Raw genomic sequence first — 19,291 nt, forward strand, 5'->3', positions numbered from 1 at the left:
CCAGAAGACAGTCTTTTCTACACATCCAAAGAGAACTAGCTGTTTGAATTTTAGATTAGCTGATACAACATTTTCTTTTAAATATTTCAAAAGCACAGCATGTTAAAACAACTTTCATTACACTTTGTGGAATATCAGTACCAACAACCTCTATGCGAAATTGTTACAAGCTACTCAAATGCAGTCTCTTTAACATGAGGAAGAGTACAGTAGATCTAAAGCACATATACATGCTGCTACCAAGGAAAGAAAGCAGTCGAGTAGCAACTTTTACACAAGCTTTGCTAAGAATCTCGCTTTTTGAAATAGCCCCAAAATTAGTTTGCACTTAAGATTTTCAACTGAAAAGATTCACAAAACCACCCAAATCTCATTATAAGACCCCTTGATCTTTTATTCTGAGCTTGCATGGAATCTCTATGCAAACCGATTTACTGGAGATACAATGCTGCAAGCTACTGCTTCAGATAGTTAATAATAAAGTGGTTTTTCCTCTTGCAAAACACAGATATAAACCTCTGTCTTCACACAAGACATACGCACCCACAGCCCTGTCTTACAAAGTTTGGCAATTCAAAGAACTGGAGTGTGCAGCAGTAACTATCAAACGAAACATTTCACAAGTATTCAAATAGTGGCAATGCAATGAACTGCTCATCAGTCCACACAACCACAAGGTTGCATTAACCTGCATCAATACTGACCAAATGCCCCCCAAAATGCCAAGAAACTACAAAACAAGCTCAAAACAGGTTATTAAAACTGTTTCTTTCAGTGAAGACCAACCAGTCCCTTTGTGTACACATTTAGTTTTATTGTAACAAAGCAACTTGTACACTTTAACGTTTAAAACTGAGCATCTTTCTTTCCTTTCCAGTGAAACAAAAAAAAAAAGAGAAAAAAAAGAATTTAAAAATAAACAAGAACAAAATTACAATAGAGAAATGTCAATTCCAAATAAGATCCTACAGGTTCTGCTGATTCTCCATCAAGTGGCAGGGCTCAAAGTCATCATTAGGAGAAGATTTTATTTTAAAAGTGTCATCTTAAACTGCAAGGATGTTTGTTAAACATCACAATTAAACATGCCAAAGGAGAAGAAGCCATGTTGTCAAAATGCCCACGTAACCCACCCCAACATCTGAAACCCACCCAGCTCACCTTCTAGAACCCCAGTTTTTTATTTTATTTATTTATTTTTTTTAGCTTTTCTTTTTTTTTTAAACAAGAGAGAGTAGACAGATACATGTTGGTAAATGCTAACTGTCCATATTCACATAGAGACACAGTGTAATCTCTGAGCCCAATATACAGAGAAAGAAGGAAAAAAGCTAGATTCTATGCACTACTACACAGGGGCCTAGCACTCTTCAGCTTCCAGCAGAGTGAAGGGAGCAGAAGGTTTTCTTTTTTCCCACAGAACATGGTGTGTTGATTCCATAAACAGTTTTTTTGTTTTGAGACAGAAAGGGATAAAAATGAACTTGAAACAGAAACTGGTAGATTCTTTTCCACTGTATTCTGCTCAAGGTATTTCCCCCCCAAAATAAAGTGTGAACCATGGTGTAGAGGAGAGAAAAAGAGACCTCAAGAGAACAAGGCGACTGAGCACAAGAAAAAAAAGACAGCAACTTGCTCCCAGGGACTGGATTAAAATTAAAAAGGTAAAAAGGGGGTTTGGAATCCATCAGTGTTCAATTAGTCATCTTCTCCTTCATCCTCCTGTTGAAAGATAAGCAACAATTAAACAAATCTAGTCACTAATCTTCACAGAGCACGAATTTACCAATGCAGTAACCACAACTGTTCTACTGCCCTACAGATTACAGTCCTACAGTGTTACTCATAGTATGCTGTTTGATGATTACTCTTTCCCTCTTCACTAAGGAGTAGTAACACTTGCTGTGATCACCCACCTACACAGAAATAAGTTAATAACTGGATGTCCCAGTGAAAGAAACACCAGGTCTGGACTTACAACCACTACAAACACATAGATTTAACATTTACAAGGTGAAGGGGTCTTTGTTTTCCCACCCCTAGTTTTAAACTCTAAAGAGTAATACATTTCAGATATATTAGTGCTAAATTTCAGGTTAAATGTAGCACTTCCAGATGCAAAATCCTAGGTTAAGTAATAATTCTGGTGCCCACAACAACTATGTTCCAAGGTGAATATTTTTTAGCTGCTGAAGCTCAGAGACACCGCACCCAAATATGAGAAACAAAGACATTCTAAACTTGAAGTTATCAACCCCCTGAATGCTGTCCCTCAAATACCACTTGCTACTAAAGGAAATTTCTAATTCCTGAGCCCAACAGAGAACTTTTCCTAAGCTGCTCAGAAGCAGAAATAAACCAAAGGTGGGAGGATGACAGAACTGGATGCACCAACAAAAGCTATTTACAAGTAAAGCCTGGCTAGAATGTACACCAAGAATTTTGTTATGCTCACATCCTAGTTCTTCTAAAGCATCTCCATTACAAATTTACTAAAACTACTTGTTTTCACTGTCATATGCACAAGCGTAAGTACACTGAAATATAATACACTGAAATAATTCAGTGAAATCATTCCACAAATTAAGGTAGTAAATATGCCTGGATTCTCTCCTCCAAACTCCTTGTCAGTAATGGTACAAAAAAATGACTCAGTATTCTGACCAGATCCCTCTTAAGTTTCTTTAGATTCTCAAACACCAGAGCTAGATGGTGTAAGGGGTAATATTACTCACCTCTCCTTCCTCTCCCTCATCATCGTCTTCATCTTCCTCCCCCTCATCTTCATCTCCTTCTTCATCAATATCCTCTAATCCTTCTTCCTCTTCATCATCATCATCATCCTCTTCTCCCTCCCCTTCCTCATCATCCATATCAGGAACCTTAAAGACACATATATACCATTAACTACAGTGATCAAATTCACTTACATGGTGCTATTACGGGTATGGATCAAGAGCTCCATGCTGTACTTACCAAGTAGTACTGCAATGGATTTGGCCAGATGTCATCCTTGATGACTTCTCCTAGCTCATCAGCCCCTGCATCAGAGTGGTCAGTGAACCAGGTGAAAAAGCTTTCTGGCTCTTCATGCTGCCTCTTCCTACTGGCTTTGTTCTGTGTCTGGCTTGACCGTTTTGTCAGATCCTGAAAAGTTAAGAAGTTCCATTAAGAAGTGGTCTTTACATGGCTTTTTTTTTAAATAAGCACCATTTATAAATGTACTTATGTAAAAAGCCACAAGAAGTCGCTTATTACTCCCTCTTTCAGGAATAGGTCTTTAAGAAACATCTGCAACTCAAACAACTCACAGAAAGACACTGTATTTCTCATGAGAAAACAGCAGAACCGCCTGTTCCTTCCAATGACCTCCACAGAACTATTGAAAACTCGCAAGATCTTGCATTTGATTTATGTTCCTCTATCACAGGGAAGCACAAGTCTGACAAGTGTTTAATGACATAATGGCTAAACGCTATGACTACTACACAATTTAAGGAACACTCAGTCTCCACACCTCTATCTCAAGTTAAAGACAGAGCTTAAAGAACTGCCTAGCCTTCTTATGCTAAGATTTCTTGCTTTGAAGTCTTCAGGCCATTCTTTGTAGAAAGTGAAGAGACAAGAAAGCCCCACACAAACCCCTAAAGCAAATTGCCAGAAGAACATACATGGCTCCTGCATCTACCCAAGTTTCATAAGTCTGCAACAATCTTTTTGTGGAGATTGAAAATTCCTATCTGCTATTTAAATTCAGTCTTTCTTCAATCATCTAAATCCAAACTTCTAGTACTTGTTTCCTTGATAGAATCACAACATTTATAGGTTAAGACTGTTTAATGAAGAAGGATACCAGAATTTACAGTGATTTTGTAGTATGTTGTAAAGATCACTCGGCTAGTTTGTACTGGGCTATAACTTCTGGTACAAGAGGCAGAGTTCTAGTTCTCAAAGGTTAAGCTTTCATCTCAGTCTGAGGGTGACAAAACAAGCAGTGACTTAACTGCAACCCTCAGTTCTGCTTTTAAGGACTCAGTTCACAATCTTCAGAATAACATGAAAGTGTTCATAACTGTTACAAAAACTACAGCAGATTAATCACATTTGAGTAGTGGATGGATGAAAGGTATGGTCACATCATTGTGCGTCTGCAACTTCTACAAAGATGCAGTGTCTCTAAATGAAACTGAGAAAACAGAATAAATTCAAATCATATACCACTATCTGACCTGCCATAATCCTGCTAGTTTTGGAATTCCTTATTTAACAGTTTTCTTAAGCAAACAACAAAACACATCTAGATTCATGCCAGAGAGAGACAAGCTAATGCAATTGTAATCTCTCCATCTGGTCATACTTGTACTTTCACTGCTCAGCTGAGCAAGAGAATTGACAACAGATCTCACATCAATGGGGTATTCCAAACCCTGCAAGATAGGCATGCACTATGTATGCAGAGAAGTTGCAATGGATTGAGAGTGGAAGAAAGGGAGGACAAGGCATCTTCCAATACAGAACTAGTCACGGGAACATGTGTGATGGCATCACACAGAGGAGCAATCGTCTCTCCTAGATACATACCTTCCCAGATTTCCATTTGATCTCAGTTGATTTTGAAGAAGGGTCTCCACTTTCATTGAGGTGAAACTCTTTGGAGAGAACTTTATTTTCAAAGTACGGATTCTCATCAAAATACTGCGGAGTTGAAAGCAAAGACTTAGAACCCACATCATGTAAATACATGTGCCAAGTCCTAGGACTTAGCACAACCTAGTACTAACTGGGTAACTGAAGAGATTAAGTTAAAAACTACAACCCAATATGCAGGTACGTAAAAACCAGCACAAAAATCATAAATGAAGGAATTCTTTACTTACAAAATCTATTCTGTAACCTGATTTGATGTCTTCAAATTCTGTCACCTCAACTCTGGTCAAATAATGCAGTGCTTCCTCATCTTCTTCTCCCAGCAGTGCAGATACTAAAAACAGAATTAGGTATCCCACGTTAACAAAGCTATGAAAGGTGTATCATGGGGATCATGCAGGTGAAATAGAGGGAATTGACAGAAAGAAAGATTTAAAACACAGCACATCTGTCCAAGCCAACTTCTTGCCGCCCACTGTTTGCAAATTACCAGCCAAGACACTATTAGCATTTATGTGATTTATATTTGCTAAGGTCAAACCATGGCATTTGCTTGTTGTAGTGCAATTTTAAGAAGCAAGAAAAGTTCTACATGCATCTACCCTTCTCCCAAATAGATTTTCACACGTCATTCACCAACTTACAAGCAGTCTACCAACACTTTTGTAGAAAGTCAGTTTATAGTCAGGAGCTCACCTCCAATTTAAAAATTAGCAAAACCACTAAAACTAGGACCTTTTTTTTTTTTAGTTCTTTTTCTTAAAGGAAAATGCAGGAAACTTATCATTTGAAATGCAGAAAGAAAACCACCACAGGATTTTAGTGACCAAGATGCTCCTCTGAGAAACAAGTGTAAGAAATAAAAAGCTTCTAAAATGCACTCTAGGACAACGGAGGAAGTGTTTGCGTATGGAACAGGCTTCTGTTTAAATATACGTCCAGCAACAATTCTAGAAAACCCTGAAGAGCTGCAAGACGTAATCAGCAAGAACACACTGCATTTACTGAAAAAGAGGGCCTTTAAGAATATACCTTGTGGGTGGTTGACAAATGTTGTTACCCAGAAGTTTGGGATTTTGGCGATCAATTCTGACCTCTTCTGGAAGAATGGCTGGCGGAGTTTGTTGTATTTCTGTTCTACTTTCAAAATTTCCTCACTGGCTTGTTCATTCAGTCTGTAAAGAGAAAGAGCCACATTAAAACACAAGAGTGAGAAATGAATTTTAAAGCCACATCAGCAGTAGTTAGCCAATAAAACTGACCAGGTTTGATTAGACTAGTTTGCCATATTCAACAGATGAGGCATCTAAAACAAAAAACAGAGGCCTAAGCCCATAATGACTATTCAGAAGCACACTACCATAAGCAATTTCACTGATCTTAATGAAACATTCCTAATACATCCTATGTTCTGCAGCATTACATGAGGGACAGACCCTTATTCGTGCAAAGCAGTTTTTACCTCTTAAAGATTTTGATTGCAAAAGACCTAAACACAGATAACACATAACACTATCACCTGCTCTTTTTAAGTTTTGGGCAAGCAAGCTCCAGCAAAGCAATTCTGCACTGACAGAAGTAACATCTGAAGGTGAAACACCTAATTGGGTTTGGCTCCAAAAAAGAGCCTTGATAATGCAACAGTTTCACATGGCTAGAGCCTCAATGGTCACCTGCAGTCTTTGCAGGACAATGTGCATGGAGCTACAATTCAGGCAAATAGCAACACTGAACCCACAGAGTTTTGGCACATGGAACTTATAATTCAGTGCTGCTTTCCATGCAAATGAATATCTAAGTTTTTAAACATATAATAAAACTTAACTTTTCAAACAAGTTTTTGGTTCCACTTACACACATAAAAACACTTTTGCAAAAGAGCATACACAAGAACTTGAAAGCCCAACAGAAAATAAATTTCTAGTACCAAAAATATCACAATACATTTTAAGTTTTAAGCTCAAGGTCTACCTTTTAAAATATCTGAAATAAAACAAGACCCCAGGATACTTCTTCAATTCTTTTATCACATACAAACACCTCATATCTATTGAAGTCACCACAAAAGTGTATCTTGGCAGAATTTAAACACAGTGAGAACTACCACTGAGTAGGTTTCTTTACTAAATATTTTGACTTTTGAAAGTTACACTTTCATTTCTACTAAAACATTCATTGTAAAAGCTTGCTCATCGTTACCTGTCTATTTCATTCTGTACTTCATCAATGTGTTCGATTGCTTCCTGTTGCTCTTTTTCTGAAAGAAACAAACAAAAATGCATCAAAATCCCTTCATTCAAGCCTCACACATCACCAGGGGTTTTGCTTAAGTCCTTTTCTAGTAAGGTACTTCTGAATTACATGGATATTTCTACTAAATGTCATAAGTATTACACGGACTTAAAGCTTCAGCTACTTCCAGGGTGCGCACTACAGCTGAAGCACAGAAAAGTTTGACGAAACAGCAGTCACAGAGTTCACCCTTCGAAATCCCAGTTCACATTCCCCTACACGGCTTTACAACTCAGCTTCAATGAGTTGATCATGACGCATAAATAACAATTTCATTTAAAAGCTTTGAGCTGTATCTGCTAAGACAAATCTATTTGAAAGAACGTTAAATAATTAAGAGAGTCCAGAAAATCAACAGAAAGGGAACAAGCCGCCTTCCAAAAAATTACAAAAACGCTCGACAGGACTGTTACAAGCAAAAACCCCTTCAAAGCCGCCGTTACCGGGATTTTCTCACGGCAACATCCCCTCCACAGAGCCTGGCAGAACTCCGCGTTTCAGGAGCCCTGTTTACCTATCGCGCTGGAGATGAATGACCGGCCGCGGGAAACCGCGGGAGCGGTGCAGCACGCTCATTCCTCCCCTGTTAAGTATCCCGCGCGGCTCAGCCCGCGTTAGGGGACAGCTCTCCCGGTGGACGCTCTGCTTCCCCCTCCCCACGGCGGAGCAGCGGCCGCGGATGGAAAGCACGTGTATGACCGGCGCTGGCAGCGGGCGCCGCACCGCAGGGAGCGACGGCGGGTTTGATGGAAGGAGGAAGGAGAGCGCTGCGCCCTTCCCGCGGCGGCGGCCGCCGGGAGGAAACCCACGGCGCGGCGACCTTTAAAAATCCCTGAGCTGCCGCGAACCGCACGTGGGGCCGGCGCAGGCGGCTCCATCGCCGCCCGAGCACCGCGTGGCTCCCCGGGCGGGCAGGCCCCGCTCCATCCCCGCGCGGCGGGGCAGCACCACGCGGCCGCGGCGGCGCGGGGACCAGGAGGCGGCGAAGCATCATGGCGGCGACGGCGGAGCACAATGAGGCTCCGCGGATGCTGCTCCGGGAGGGGGGGCGGGGGGGTCCCGCTGCTCCGCCAAGGCCGCAGCGCCCCCCGCCCGGCCCCGCCTGCGCCCGTGGGGAAGGAGGCCGGGCCGGGGAGCGGAGACAAAAGGGCGCTAACATGGCCTCCTCCTGCCGCTGCTGGGGCCTGCACATCCGCCCGGCCGACCCCGCGCTCTTCCCGCCTCCGGCCCGGCCGCGGCCCGTGTGGCTGGGGAAAATGGCGGTCGGTGCGGCGCGGTGCGAGGCGGAGGCCGCGACGGCTGCCGCCATTCCCTTCCCGCCCCCGGCGCAGCCTCACCTGAGGTCTCGTCGGCCCCATCGTGGTTGGAGTTCAGCTCCTTCTTACTGACTTTGGCCGCCGGCGCCGACATGTTGGTGGCTGCGGAGCGGAGCGCGGAGGGAGGGGGGCTGTAACGGGACTGAGCAGGGGGGAGGGGAGGGGGGCCGGGCACAGACTCCTCCTGCTACTGCTGCCACCGCCGCTCTGGCTCCCTCCGCCGCCGCCGGGGCGCTCCGGCCTCCTCCGCCCGGACCTGGGGCTCCCAGAGAGCAGGGGGCGGCAGCGGCACTCGCTCTGCCTCACGCTCTCCACAGCCAGCACCACCACCGCCGCCTCCTCCTGCTGCTGCTGCTGGCGAGGGGCGGGCAGCGCGGCGCGCATGCGCAAGAACCCCCCCTTCAGGGCACTGGGGGGGGGAGGGAGTACGGCGGCCGCAACGCGCAGGCGCACCAAGCCCCCCTCTGGGGCACTAGGCAGCAGGCGGCAAGACGCGCAGGCGCGCTACGCTCCCCTCCGAGAGTGAGGATGAGAGCGCCGCTCCGCGCACGCGTGAACACCGCCTCCTCGCCGCGGGCGGCCAGCGCGCAGCCGCAGAGGTTAGCTCTTTGGCCCCGCCCCCGCCGACCACCCCATGCCGGGGGCCCATTGGCTGCGCCGGGCGGCCTCGGAGGGAGCGGGAGGGGCGGGGCTCGGAGCGGAGACACAGGACGGCGGGAGAGGCGGGAGAAGGGCGGGGGCGCGCGCGCGCGCGCACAGGTGTGCATGGCGCGCGGGGACGAGGGGAGTGTGAGGCGCATGCGCGCCGCGCTCCGTGCCCGCGCGCGTCTCCTCAGGGCCGCCCAGTGAGGGGAGGCGGACGGAGACGGGAAACGGGGCGAGGGTAAAACGGGGAGTTTGGGAGCAGCGATCTCCAAATGGGGGATCCCGAAATGGCTGCTGAGGGCAGCAGTTGCGCTGCCTGAGGTGGCCTCAGCACCAGCCTCAACGCCTCGAGAGGCAACGTGAGGTGAGGTCGCTTTTCCACAGGGACATGGCGATCCCCCGACCTCCCTGAGCCGAGGCACGACCCAAAGCAAGAACTTCAGAGGTTACGTTTTAAGAGCACAGAGGCCCTGTCAGTCACATGCGGCTATTGTGGGAGCACAGCTCTAGAAGGTCATGGAGCCCAGCCGCCTGCCAGCACACCTGCCACTGCCCTAAGAGCAAGCAGACTTTAAATAACCCTTTTTGTCCCTTTCCTGTCCACCTGTCATGGAAGAGCTCATTGCAGCTTCACAGCTACAGATAGCACTGCTTTGCTCTTAAAGTAACAGCTGAGCCACTCTTTTCTATAAAAATACACAGTGTATCATTGACAGATGAGTATTACAATGCAGACAAGGCTAAGAAACAAGTAGAACTTTGATGGAGTAGGAGCTTGCCTTTTGTGTCTGCTTTCCAGTCATACAAGACTACCATATCCTCCCTGCTTGCTTCCTTTTTTGTCTCTTCAAGTTGCCCCTTCCAATGGACTTACTCAACAAGGCTGGGATTAGTTTCTGCTTCCGCAAAGGTCTTAAGGTCTTCTGATGCCCACTGTCACCTGCTGCTTCCAAATCCCAATTGCTTTCAAATCCCAGTGGCTTTTTCTTTTGTATTCCCAGCTGTCACTTCCTACCAGCAATGTCCTTGCTTCCACAGCCACTACAACGGCTGCTGCATGTCCACAATTTGAATTGAGCTTCCCTGTGCACACAGCAGGACAGAGGAGCTGCCATCCTCTGCTTTCCATACAGCAATGAACTCCCAACTGCTGGGAACAAAGGTAAGCAAAGGATCATAACTTTATAAATGCAAGATTAAAAAATCCTTCCCAAGAAAGATGCCAAAGGCCTTCCCAAAGCCCATCACAGTGAGAGAACGTCTCTCATACTCTGTCTGCATCACCCAAGATCAAATAATATGGGTATCTTCACATTCAGATCAGGTAAGCTCGTGTGTGTAGCTCGTTTTTTCTTCCTTCCGTTTCCCTTGAATCTCTACTATGCAGTTGTATTTGTGTGATTTATTTTTCTTCTTTCTTCACCTGTAATTTACTGTTATATTGTATTGCTCTAGATTAGAAGGTCTATAATTTGAAAGTAAGGGCCATAAGTTTGAAAGTTAGCTCCAAGCAGGCACATGATCCAAGCAGCATCTGCCTGCTCCCTATTAGAATCCCTTGTTTAGGCTAAAAGACTAAGTATTCCTGAAGTACGGTATTGAGGTGACCTAGTAAAGTCAAATAATCATTAATTTTCATTGCTGTACATTCCATGTACATTTGCTGTACATTGCTGTACATTTCCATGATCTGTGTATTATACCCTAAACCTAGCTATTATCAAGACTATATATTAATTATATATATAAAAATATTAAAATTAAAACTTTCAAGAGAGATTTGTGACACAAAATATAAACTTATGCTTCCACATGAAAAGAGAAAGCAAAGACTTTGATTTTTTGGAGGAAGTAGTGTTCTTTCACATAGTTACTTTCCTTTTTGGTTGCTTTATTCCTTCAGTGCTGGTGATGTGCTGGTCCCAGCTTCCTAATAAACCTTTTGTCCTAACTCCTTCTCCTGGAAAAGCTATGTCAACATCAAGACATCTTCTCTGATTGTACATCCTTTAGCTCCAGCTGACCAGGTACTATTGCTTTAACAGCCTGTCCTTTCTGCCTCACTTAGACTGTTGCACTGCCGCCTAACTTCTGGGTATGTGTAGTAAAAGGTCTCAAAACAACAGGTGTTTCGATGGTTCTGGGGTTTGACTCAAGGAACGTGACAGCAATTCATGGAAGGATGACCTCTCTGTGCTCTCCTTGCTTTATAGAACAATGAAGTAAAACTGAGCAATTGAGTTAGAGTTGTTGAGCCTGAGGAGGGATGGAACAGAGATTAAGTGATTTACTGTTTTGTTCTTGTTGCATTGTTAACAAGTACACTCAGGAGGAATAGAACTGTTTGTGAAGAAACAACTCTCAACTCAGTCTCAAACTGTTTCTCTGTGTAGGTATCCCAAGCCCATGTGGTTTCTTTACAAGGGAAGGAAAATGTTACCTGGGTGGTATAAAGTCTTGTTGTGACATGAGTTACCTGCTGTTAAATAAGCTTTTCAGAAATTACATATGATGCTTAGACCTAATATATAACTGTATTTAATATCCCTGATACTATTAAAAAAAACCTACCAAAATGAGATGTTTAATTGATAAATATTCAGTTATTTCCCTCCAGTTCTTTCAAATGTTTTTCATTATCTGTAGCTAACCTCTAGGGCAGTTTTAGTCCTTGAATAATGGTTAAAATGTACAGTTATAATCCTGTGATATAGGGGGGGTGTGAATATATTTAGAGAAGATGATGTCCTTATCTTCTTGCAAGACCTTTCTCAGCTTTGATTAGGTCAGGTGTAATAGAACAGTAACTTTTTTTTTTCTGGACTATACTATCCAAGTAGCTATGCTGCCTATATCAGAAATAGTTCTTTTCCCTCTACTACACAGTTCGCATTCCTGCTTTGGTTTGCACTTCAGGTTGCACAGTTCAAGTTACAAAACCATACTGTATGTGGCATCTTTCAGACTCAGCACGAGTACTCTGGCATTGACACGTAAGAGTGTTTGATCTTTGCAGCCGCCTGATGGCAATGACTTAGTCAGACATGAAAATGTATGTTAGTTTTCCTTTATATATACTTGGGATATGTGGGGCATTTGGCAGCAGCTGATAATGATTAGTGGCCTTACAATTTGCATACAGTGTAGCAGTAACTGCACATTTTTCTCAAGAATTGAATAAACAGAGCTGCTTTGTAAAGATAGTCTCATATTTAAGCCTTGATGTGATAGTTCAGTTTTCCCAAGACTTCTTTCCTTTGTTAGGTATGTTACTACAAGACAGAGACATAATTGGCAATAATCCTTCGTTTCTGGAATGTCAAGCTGGCTGTATATTGTAAACATATCCCCCCAGTTTGGCAACTGAAATCAGAAAATGTGCTAAATCCTCTCAAATACAATGCAATGATGCATGAAAAAGAAAGGGAGTACATTTCCTTCTACGTATTTCTGCACTACAAATTTGGCATACATCATATCATGCAAGTCAGTCTAATTAATGACAACTTCCACTTTTATAGCCTTCCATCCCAATGAATCTTATAGCCTTTACAGAAATTATTGTACAGAAATATAAACCAAGGATCATTTTACCACTGCTGAAATGCAACAAGCTGCTTAACAATTGTACATCTAAGCTGGGAGCTTGCTCTTCCACAGAGAATGCAGACTTAGGCTCTGTATTAGGAACAAAGATGGAGTGCAGGACCAAATTTTTTAGCCTATATGAAAGCTTTTAAATGACGGAGTACACCTGTGAGCTGAAGGCTGCACAACATCTCGAGCACACATAAGCTTGTACTTGATAGTAAAGTCTGACTGGCATATCAGAGCTTACCCTAAGCAGCAGGCAGAGCTGCTTTGCTGCATGTAATCACTTTGACAGGCCCCAGGAATTGCTGAGTCTCCATGACCCTCGAAAGACAGTTTGGCACATATATTAAACAGACAAATACCTCTCCTCCAGCTGTTTATCCATCTCCACTGGCCACAGACCTTCCCAGTTGAGCACTCACATTGGAACTGAGTGGTTAGATAATGACAGAATAATCTTCCACGTGTCCTCACAGTTGTTGCAGTTTAAACCCTCGGATGAAAATATTTCTGGGCAGATAACTGCCTTTGAAGCAGGATGGTGGTTCAGCAACACAAACAACAGGCAGTGACTAATAGAGTTGAAGAAATCCAGTGATTCTGTTTGGATTTATTCTTTTCTTCCTTTGGTAAAGTTCCCATTAGACAGTTGCTAAACCTGATTTTTACTTTTTCTTATACAAACATTTTTAACTTACCAGAGCACTTGCTTGTCATCTGTGAAGAACTGGATGGTCATGTAACACTTTTGCTCATTCCCAGATACTACAGACAAAGATGCAGTCAGAAGATTCTTAAAGCTCTTAAATTCAATGAAATCCAAGACACCTGAACATGAGACACGAGCCTTTCAGATAAGTGGGTACTTAAGAATGTTTTTCTTCTCTTTTTCACCTGAGGTGTAGAATTGTAAATTTTGTAGGGAACCAAACTGATCTGTGCCTTCAGAATATTAGGGGAAGTTATTTACTGGAAAATTAAGTTATATTCTGCATTATGGAATTAAGAGTCCCTGCCCAAAGAGGGGACTGGAGGAGTTTTCTGCCCTCTTTGATTTTCACTCAGATTTTATTTCTCAGACATTGATGTCTTGTTACTTGGCTTAGCTGGAGCCCTGTGGCTATTAACTACTGATCAACTGTGCCAACACACACATGTATAGCTGCTATCACAAATCCAGAATGCCGGAATTGTAGTTTGTAAAAGGAAAACTGTTTAAATATCAACTTGTCCAGGTGTGCTGCTACCACTTCCAGATGTGAATATCTCCTCTTGCCTGAGTTCACAATCCAAAGGTAGGATCTGAAATGAACAGCAGCTTTGTTTGAAAACATGTATTAGCACATGCAAACGTGTCTTTTCACTATCTGCAACACCTGCAGGGCGTTACAAGAGCAGATATTTAGATTTTCGTGGTGCATTCACAGGAGTGGATGTTCAAAAGCTATCCATACAGATACAAATTCTTTAGTTTTGCAAGTCAGTATTAAAGCCTGCATTGAACCAAGCTTAATACAGCTACAGCTTCAGAGAAACTGTCTGAAAAACAAGATAATTATTTGAAATCATCTGGTCATTAAATCAGGTATGGTAGTGTTTATGTTTGATGCTTCATTTTACTACATACCTGATATATTTACTACATACCTGCCTAATGAAAACTCTAACCAGAAGTTCATGGGAAAACTGACTAATCACAAGAAGTATTCCTGTGTAGAAAGATATATCACAAATAAATAAAGACATTTTCAAACTGGAATACTACAGTATTTATACTTGGAATTATTCTGGAATAGCTCTGCCAATGAATTTTTTTTTATGTAGAAGGTCCTGAAATAATTCACAGGGGAAGTAGCTACTGTCTATTCAGTGCTGCTCTGTCTAAAGAAAGGCTGTAATTTCCTTACAGCTAGGGCAGAAGCTCTGGTGCTAGACAGTCTTTCTAATGAGACAAGAGATACGGATAGAAATTTGGGACAGTTACAGTGTTATAAATGTAAATGAATGCTGAATTGAAGTTTTAGGATAAACATTGAGGGTAGAGCACTGCTGAGGACTAGGAAAAACTGTACTTTCTGTTTCTGTGGGTTCTCCTGCAAGGCAACTTCCAGATGATCCTCCCCCTCTTCACTCATGGGAGCAGCATTTCTACAAGATTTATAAATGTTTGCTTTCCAGGATTTTAACTCTGGCCAATTCCCAAAACTCTTATTTCTCATCTTCTCAGGAGTTCTCCAGCAGGAAAACTCTTGCTGAATCCTAGACAACGTTGAGTAACACTTGAAGATTTAGTCCCTCAGGAATAGCAGTAGAGTTTTACACTATGTGTATTCCATCCATTGTCTTATTACCAAGTGGCAGCTGGTTTTGTGGGAATCATTAAAAACTTCCCTTGGTATGTAGAGTACCATTGATACTTGAATGCAGGGAGAACAACCTCTGTTTCTATCCAGAAAATATTAGATGAAAATAAACAGTGAAGAGCCAGTATGTTATTTGCAGTTCTGCAGTTTCAAGTTGGCATTGCTCAAACATTTGCAGAATGTGTCTTGAGTAGGAGTATAGTGACAGAAAAGGTGAAACAAAAGAGAGGAAAATATGTATGGAACTATTATATACAGGTTTTGCTATAATAATACATTGTACACACTATTCCTTTCACCTGAGAATGTCAAAGCTCATCAAAACATCCAGATAAATATTAAAAGCTCTGTGAGGAAAGCAATTATTTTATTGGTAGGTTAACCGAATGTCAGTCATTCAGACTTATTCCTCATTAGAGCCTAAACAGAACTCAAGAATAGATTTAGTCTCCAACTTCAGCTACAGAAAATGCTGCGCGAGTTGCCAACAATGAAGATCTGCAAGTGGAATTTGGTTAATTGTGTCAATCTGTAGGAACACTTATTATTTTTTGGTATTATAATAGGTCTGGGAATCCCAAGAGTTCTGAGAGTGTGATCCCTTTGTGCAAGGTACTGTCTGAACACAAAGGTGGTTCTGGTTTGGAGGAATTTAAAGTCTTTCAGGACATAGTTTGACAAACTATGTTTTAATGGAAGTTCCTACTTACACATTCCCCAGCACACATTCCTTCCCTCTTCTCCTTCACACTGTCCCTGAACTGTGCCAGTGCAGGGTTGAGGTTTTTTGTAGCCTCATGTTAAATTGAATCAGGAAACTGATTTCAATTAGAAGTAGTCCCCATAAACCCCATTTATTTTTAACTCAGATGAGTGCTCAGATCTGCTGCCCTGATGCAGATGCACGAACAATGACACAAAGAAAGAAGGTCCCTTGAAGGCAGGAATGAACAAGGATAGGGTAAGGAACATGTTTAAGTCTTACTTACTTACAAGAGGCATTTGTCAAACTGTACCCTTACCATGACATGGTTGCAGTTGTAACTGGTGCGAGAAACAGCAATTTTGTTGTTTTCTTGGTAAATTTTGTTTAAATTAACACAAGCAAGTGAAACATATCAATACAAAACAGCAGCTCTGCCACCTCAGGTGACACAATGTGAATTTTTTCAGACTACGATTTGAGATCATTGGCAAAAAGTCATCCTTCCCCTTTAGGATTCAAAAATGACATCTCTCAGAAGTACACGAAGGAAATAACCTTTAAATTCCATGTTTGTTTTCACAGTGGTATGGCTGGAAAATAATTTAATCTGCCTTTGCAAAGGGGGTTGGAGAGGGTATAAAACAAAGTAGAGACCATTTCCCTCCCTCCGCAGTCGTACATCTATTATCTGACTCACCACTTGTGGGACTCCTTCTGGCAGCACTGCTTTTATTGAAAATTCAAGCATGTGAAAATATTGTCTATTTTCAGGTTACTTTGTTCACTGTTTCGTTCAGGTCACTATTTCCTTCCTTTAGAGGTCTGGAACTGAACATTCAGTAAGTGCTGGATATTGCAGTTCTTAAGCCTTGTGAGAAGGACCAGCACAGTGGAAAGGAAGGGGGGAGGGAGGGGAAGGGAGAAATGAAAGGGGAGGAGAGTCCATATCTGAAGAGAGACTCCAGACTAGAGAAATTTTACTGACATCCATTCAGTTTCCAGCAGGGTCTCCTTCAAGGGCTTTTACTGAGATCCAAAGGCCCTTGCAATTCACAGAGGCATTTACATGCAACATTGCCCTCTGGGAGCTAAGGTATAACTGTACTCCTGGATAATAATAACAAAGAATACTACCAGACTCCTATTGAAATGTCAGCTAGGCACTGCTGTTGTAGAGGGTAACAAAGAGATGCTAATATAATTAATTATGAAGCCTCAGTACCCTCATTAACACATCTTTAGTGCCTGGATCTTTGAAAATCAGCTGTGTAAAGTGACTGTCAGAGTTAATTCCTTATAAATTGCCTCCTGTCACATCTCAGCACTGCAGCAAGTTCAGGCCTTATTGATGCTAAGAAATCTGTTAGGGCTTTTTTTCTCCCAGCACCAATGCAGTTATACTGGCGTTATTAAAGTTACAAGTTGTTGCAGAAGGAGGAGTTTGTGAAGCCAGAATAGAGCAGAATAAAAATGCCTTTACCAATCCAGCTTCCACAATTGGTAGCATAAACAGGAAAAAGTTTCTATCAATTACATGGAAAACTAAGGACAAGAGAAAAACAGGAATGAAAGGTATCACATCATTTGGCATTAAAATGTTTCCGGACCCTATTTTTTCAATTTGAGGATCGCAGCCAGTTTGCAGCTCTCCCTCCTCCTCCTGCCTTTACTACAGCTTTCAGCTCCAGGCCTCATTCCAGTGCATCCTCCCTCCCTCCCTCCCCACCACTCCCGCTTACAAATATATATTTCAATAGACTTAGGCTACAGGGGGTTCCAAAACCAGCATGTAATTGGTGCAATTGTCTTTTACACTTCTCCACAGAGAGACACATTCATGCCTTCTTAAGCCCTGTTTTGTCATGTTTTCATTCCTCCTTTTTTTGTTTAAGTCAGACTGGCATCCATACTTGTGTTGGGAACCCTACATACACACTACTGGAAGGAGTTACACAAGCTGGCTGCATTGGTGGTTCATTCTCTTATTTCTGAGCACCAGACTACTACACTCTCATTGTGAAAGATAAAGGTGCCACCTTACAGAGGCGATAAAAAATGATCATTACAAATCACTTGGCATTTTCTGCAGCAGTCAAAACACTCACAATGACATATCTAATTTGTCTATACAAGAGAGTCTGCTTCCCTTAATCTTCATGTGCTTTGGAGAAGATGATAATCTTTTCTGCAGTGCATAATTTTGTAAGTTATCTCTGTGTGTTTGTATAATGTGCTCCAGGATCCTTTGGGTTCAGTGTTATACTTGGGATAAGAGAGCAATCAAAATAGGATAGTTTGATTTGCCATTTCAGAAGTGGCTTTCATACCAAGTATAAGATGCTTTTGCTGGTGTGGCTACACAGCAATACGCAAACCCTAAATGGAGGGGAATAAAAGGAGTCCTTGCAGATTTGTCTTACTATGTTAGCTAACATGGCAGAAACACTGTTTTATTCTCCACTCTTCAATCACATATCCACACCCTAGTAAAGCTACGATGTATGTACTGATCATTCATAGAAATAATGTAGAAGAAATTAAAGTAGCATGCTTGAAATGGAATACATAGATTTCTGAAAAGCCATCAAGAACTATCATGCACATTCTGCTTGTTTGACATAACTACAAGCCTGATGGTACAGAGTGGAATGGAGCTACTTATTTCTCAATGTCCTATTTTGGACACTTCTGCAAAGGATAACCAGTTCTACTGAGATGAGTAATACCTGTGCAGTGCTTTTTGAGAGAGCCAACTGCTTTATACATGTCAATTAACATTCCAACAGCTGTTTGAGGTACTGATGTACAGAACAGATAAGTAATTTTTAGCCATACATAGTTACTGAATATTGGATTAATTTAAGGGATCTCACAGTTTTCTTCCATGTTGTCAGCAATGCAAAGAGTCAGCTACCTTTTAAGAGTGGCATGCCAGATTGTACTTTCATTTCTGAGATGAGATGGTGTGCATGCTGGTACCAACTCAGCAGGAACTAGAGGCTGCTGGGGAGAGAGAGACGCTGCCAGTCACCTTACTGACAGCATCAAGTCTCTGTCCAAGGCAGAGGCTCCCAGCTGCCACTGAGTTCAGAGCACCATGACAGCCAGGAACTGGGATCCAGAGCCTTTCACAGATGCCTCCTCTGATATGCCACAGCACTTGGTCCTGCGCCAGCTCTTGCTTGCCATTCAAAAGCCACCAGCACGGTGTCTTTGCACCCCTGTGGTGGTAGCCTGCTGCCACCTGCCACAAAGCAAGCTTTCCCTGGGCTCCTTCCCATTTGGGTTACTACCCTTGACTAAAATCTTTGCATTATTATTAATGAATATGGAATAGGCAATACCTGTATAGTGCAAGAAATCATACCTGTGATATTTAAGTAAGGATCCCTTCACTCTAATTCTACAAAGCATAATAGATCTGTGACTTTAGCGGAGATGGATTCTTTTTATAATGTACCATGTCTCTAAGTGTATCAGAACTTCAGAAATGAGGCAACATGTTTTCTGCCTAAATTGAAAGTAGTTTTCAAAGCAAATAGGGCACAGCATTTGGAGGGACTTCTGGGACTGGGGACAGGGAAAAGGAGGTCAAAAATTAGAGGAAATGCATAAGCCCTTTACAAATGGCACTGGAGGATTCACACTGAGTCCACACAAGGACCTGAACCTTCATAAAGCTACTCAGCATCTAGTAGACTACATAGACACTATGTCCTCAACACTAA

At 42.4% G+C, this 19,291-nt stretch overlaps 1 protein-coding gene across 1 annotated transcript; it reads right to left on the bottom strand.

Annotated features, from left to right (window-relative positions):
• Positions 1-793: 793 nt before the first annotated feature.
• Positions 794-8,626, bottom strand: SET (SET nuclear proto-oncogene). The gene is made up of 8 exons (XM_034067418.1): positions 8,277-8,626; positions 6,847-6,904; positions 5,680-5,822; positions 4,878-4,981; positions 4,582-4,695; positions 2,977-3,147; positions 2,736-2,882; positions 794-1,722 (listed from the first exon to the last, which is right to left on the bottom strand). Exons 1-8 carry the CDS (start codon positions 8,347-8,349, stop codon positions 1,699-1,701), a joined length of 834 nt encoding a protein of 277 aa, XP_033923309.1. The 5' UTR covers positions 8,350-8,626; the 3' UTR covers positions 794-1,698.
• Between the last annotated feature and the right edge of the window lie 10,665 nt (positions 8,627-19,291).

This window comes from Melopsittacus undulatus, chromosome 11 (genome assembly GCF_012275295.1).
Source record: "Melopsittacus undulatus isolate bMelUnd1 chromosome 11, bMelUnd1.mat.Z, whole genome shotgun sequence".
Lineage (NCBI taxonomy): Eukaryota > Metazoa > Chordata > Aves > Psittaciformes > Psittaculidae > Melopsittacus > Melopsittacus undulatus.

Excerpts from the sequence above, each read along its gene's own strand:
- SET (XM_034067418.1), bottom strand. The coding sequence starts at position 8,349 with ATGTCGGCGCCGGCGGCCAAAGTCAGTAAGAAGGAGCTGAACTCCAAC. Across the intron at positions 5,823-6,846 it reads GTACAGAATGAAATAGACAG|ACTGAATGAACAAGCCAGTG; the intron begins GTAACGATGAGC and ends TTCTCTTTACAG. Across the intron at positions 4,696-4,877 it reads CAGGTTACAGAATAGATTTT|TATTTTGATGAGAATCCGTA; the intron begins GTAAGTAAAGAA and ends TCAACTCCGCAG.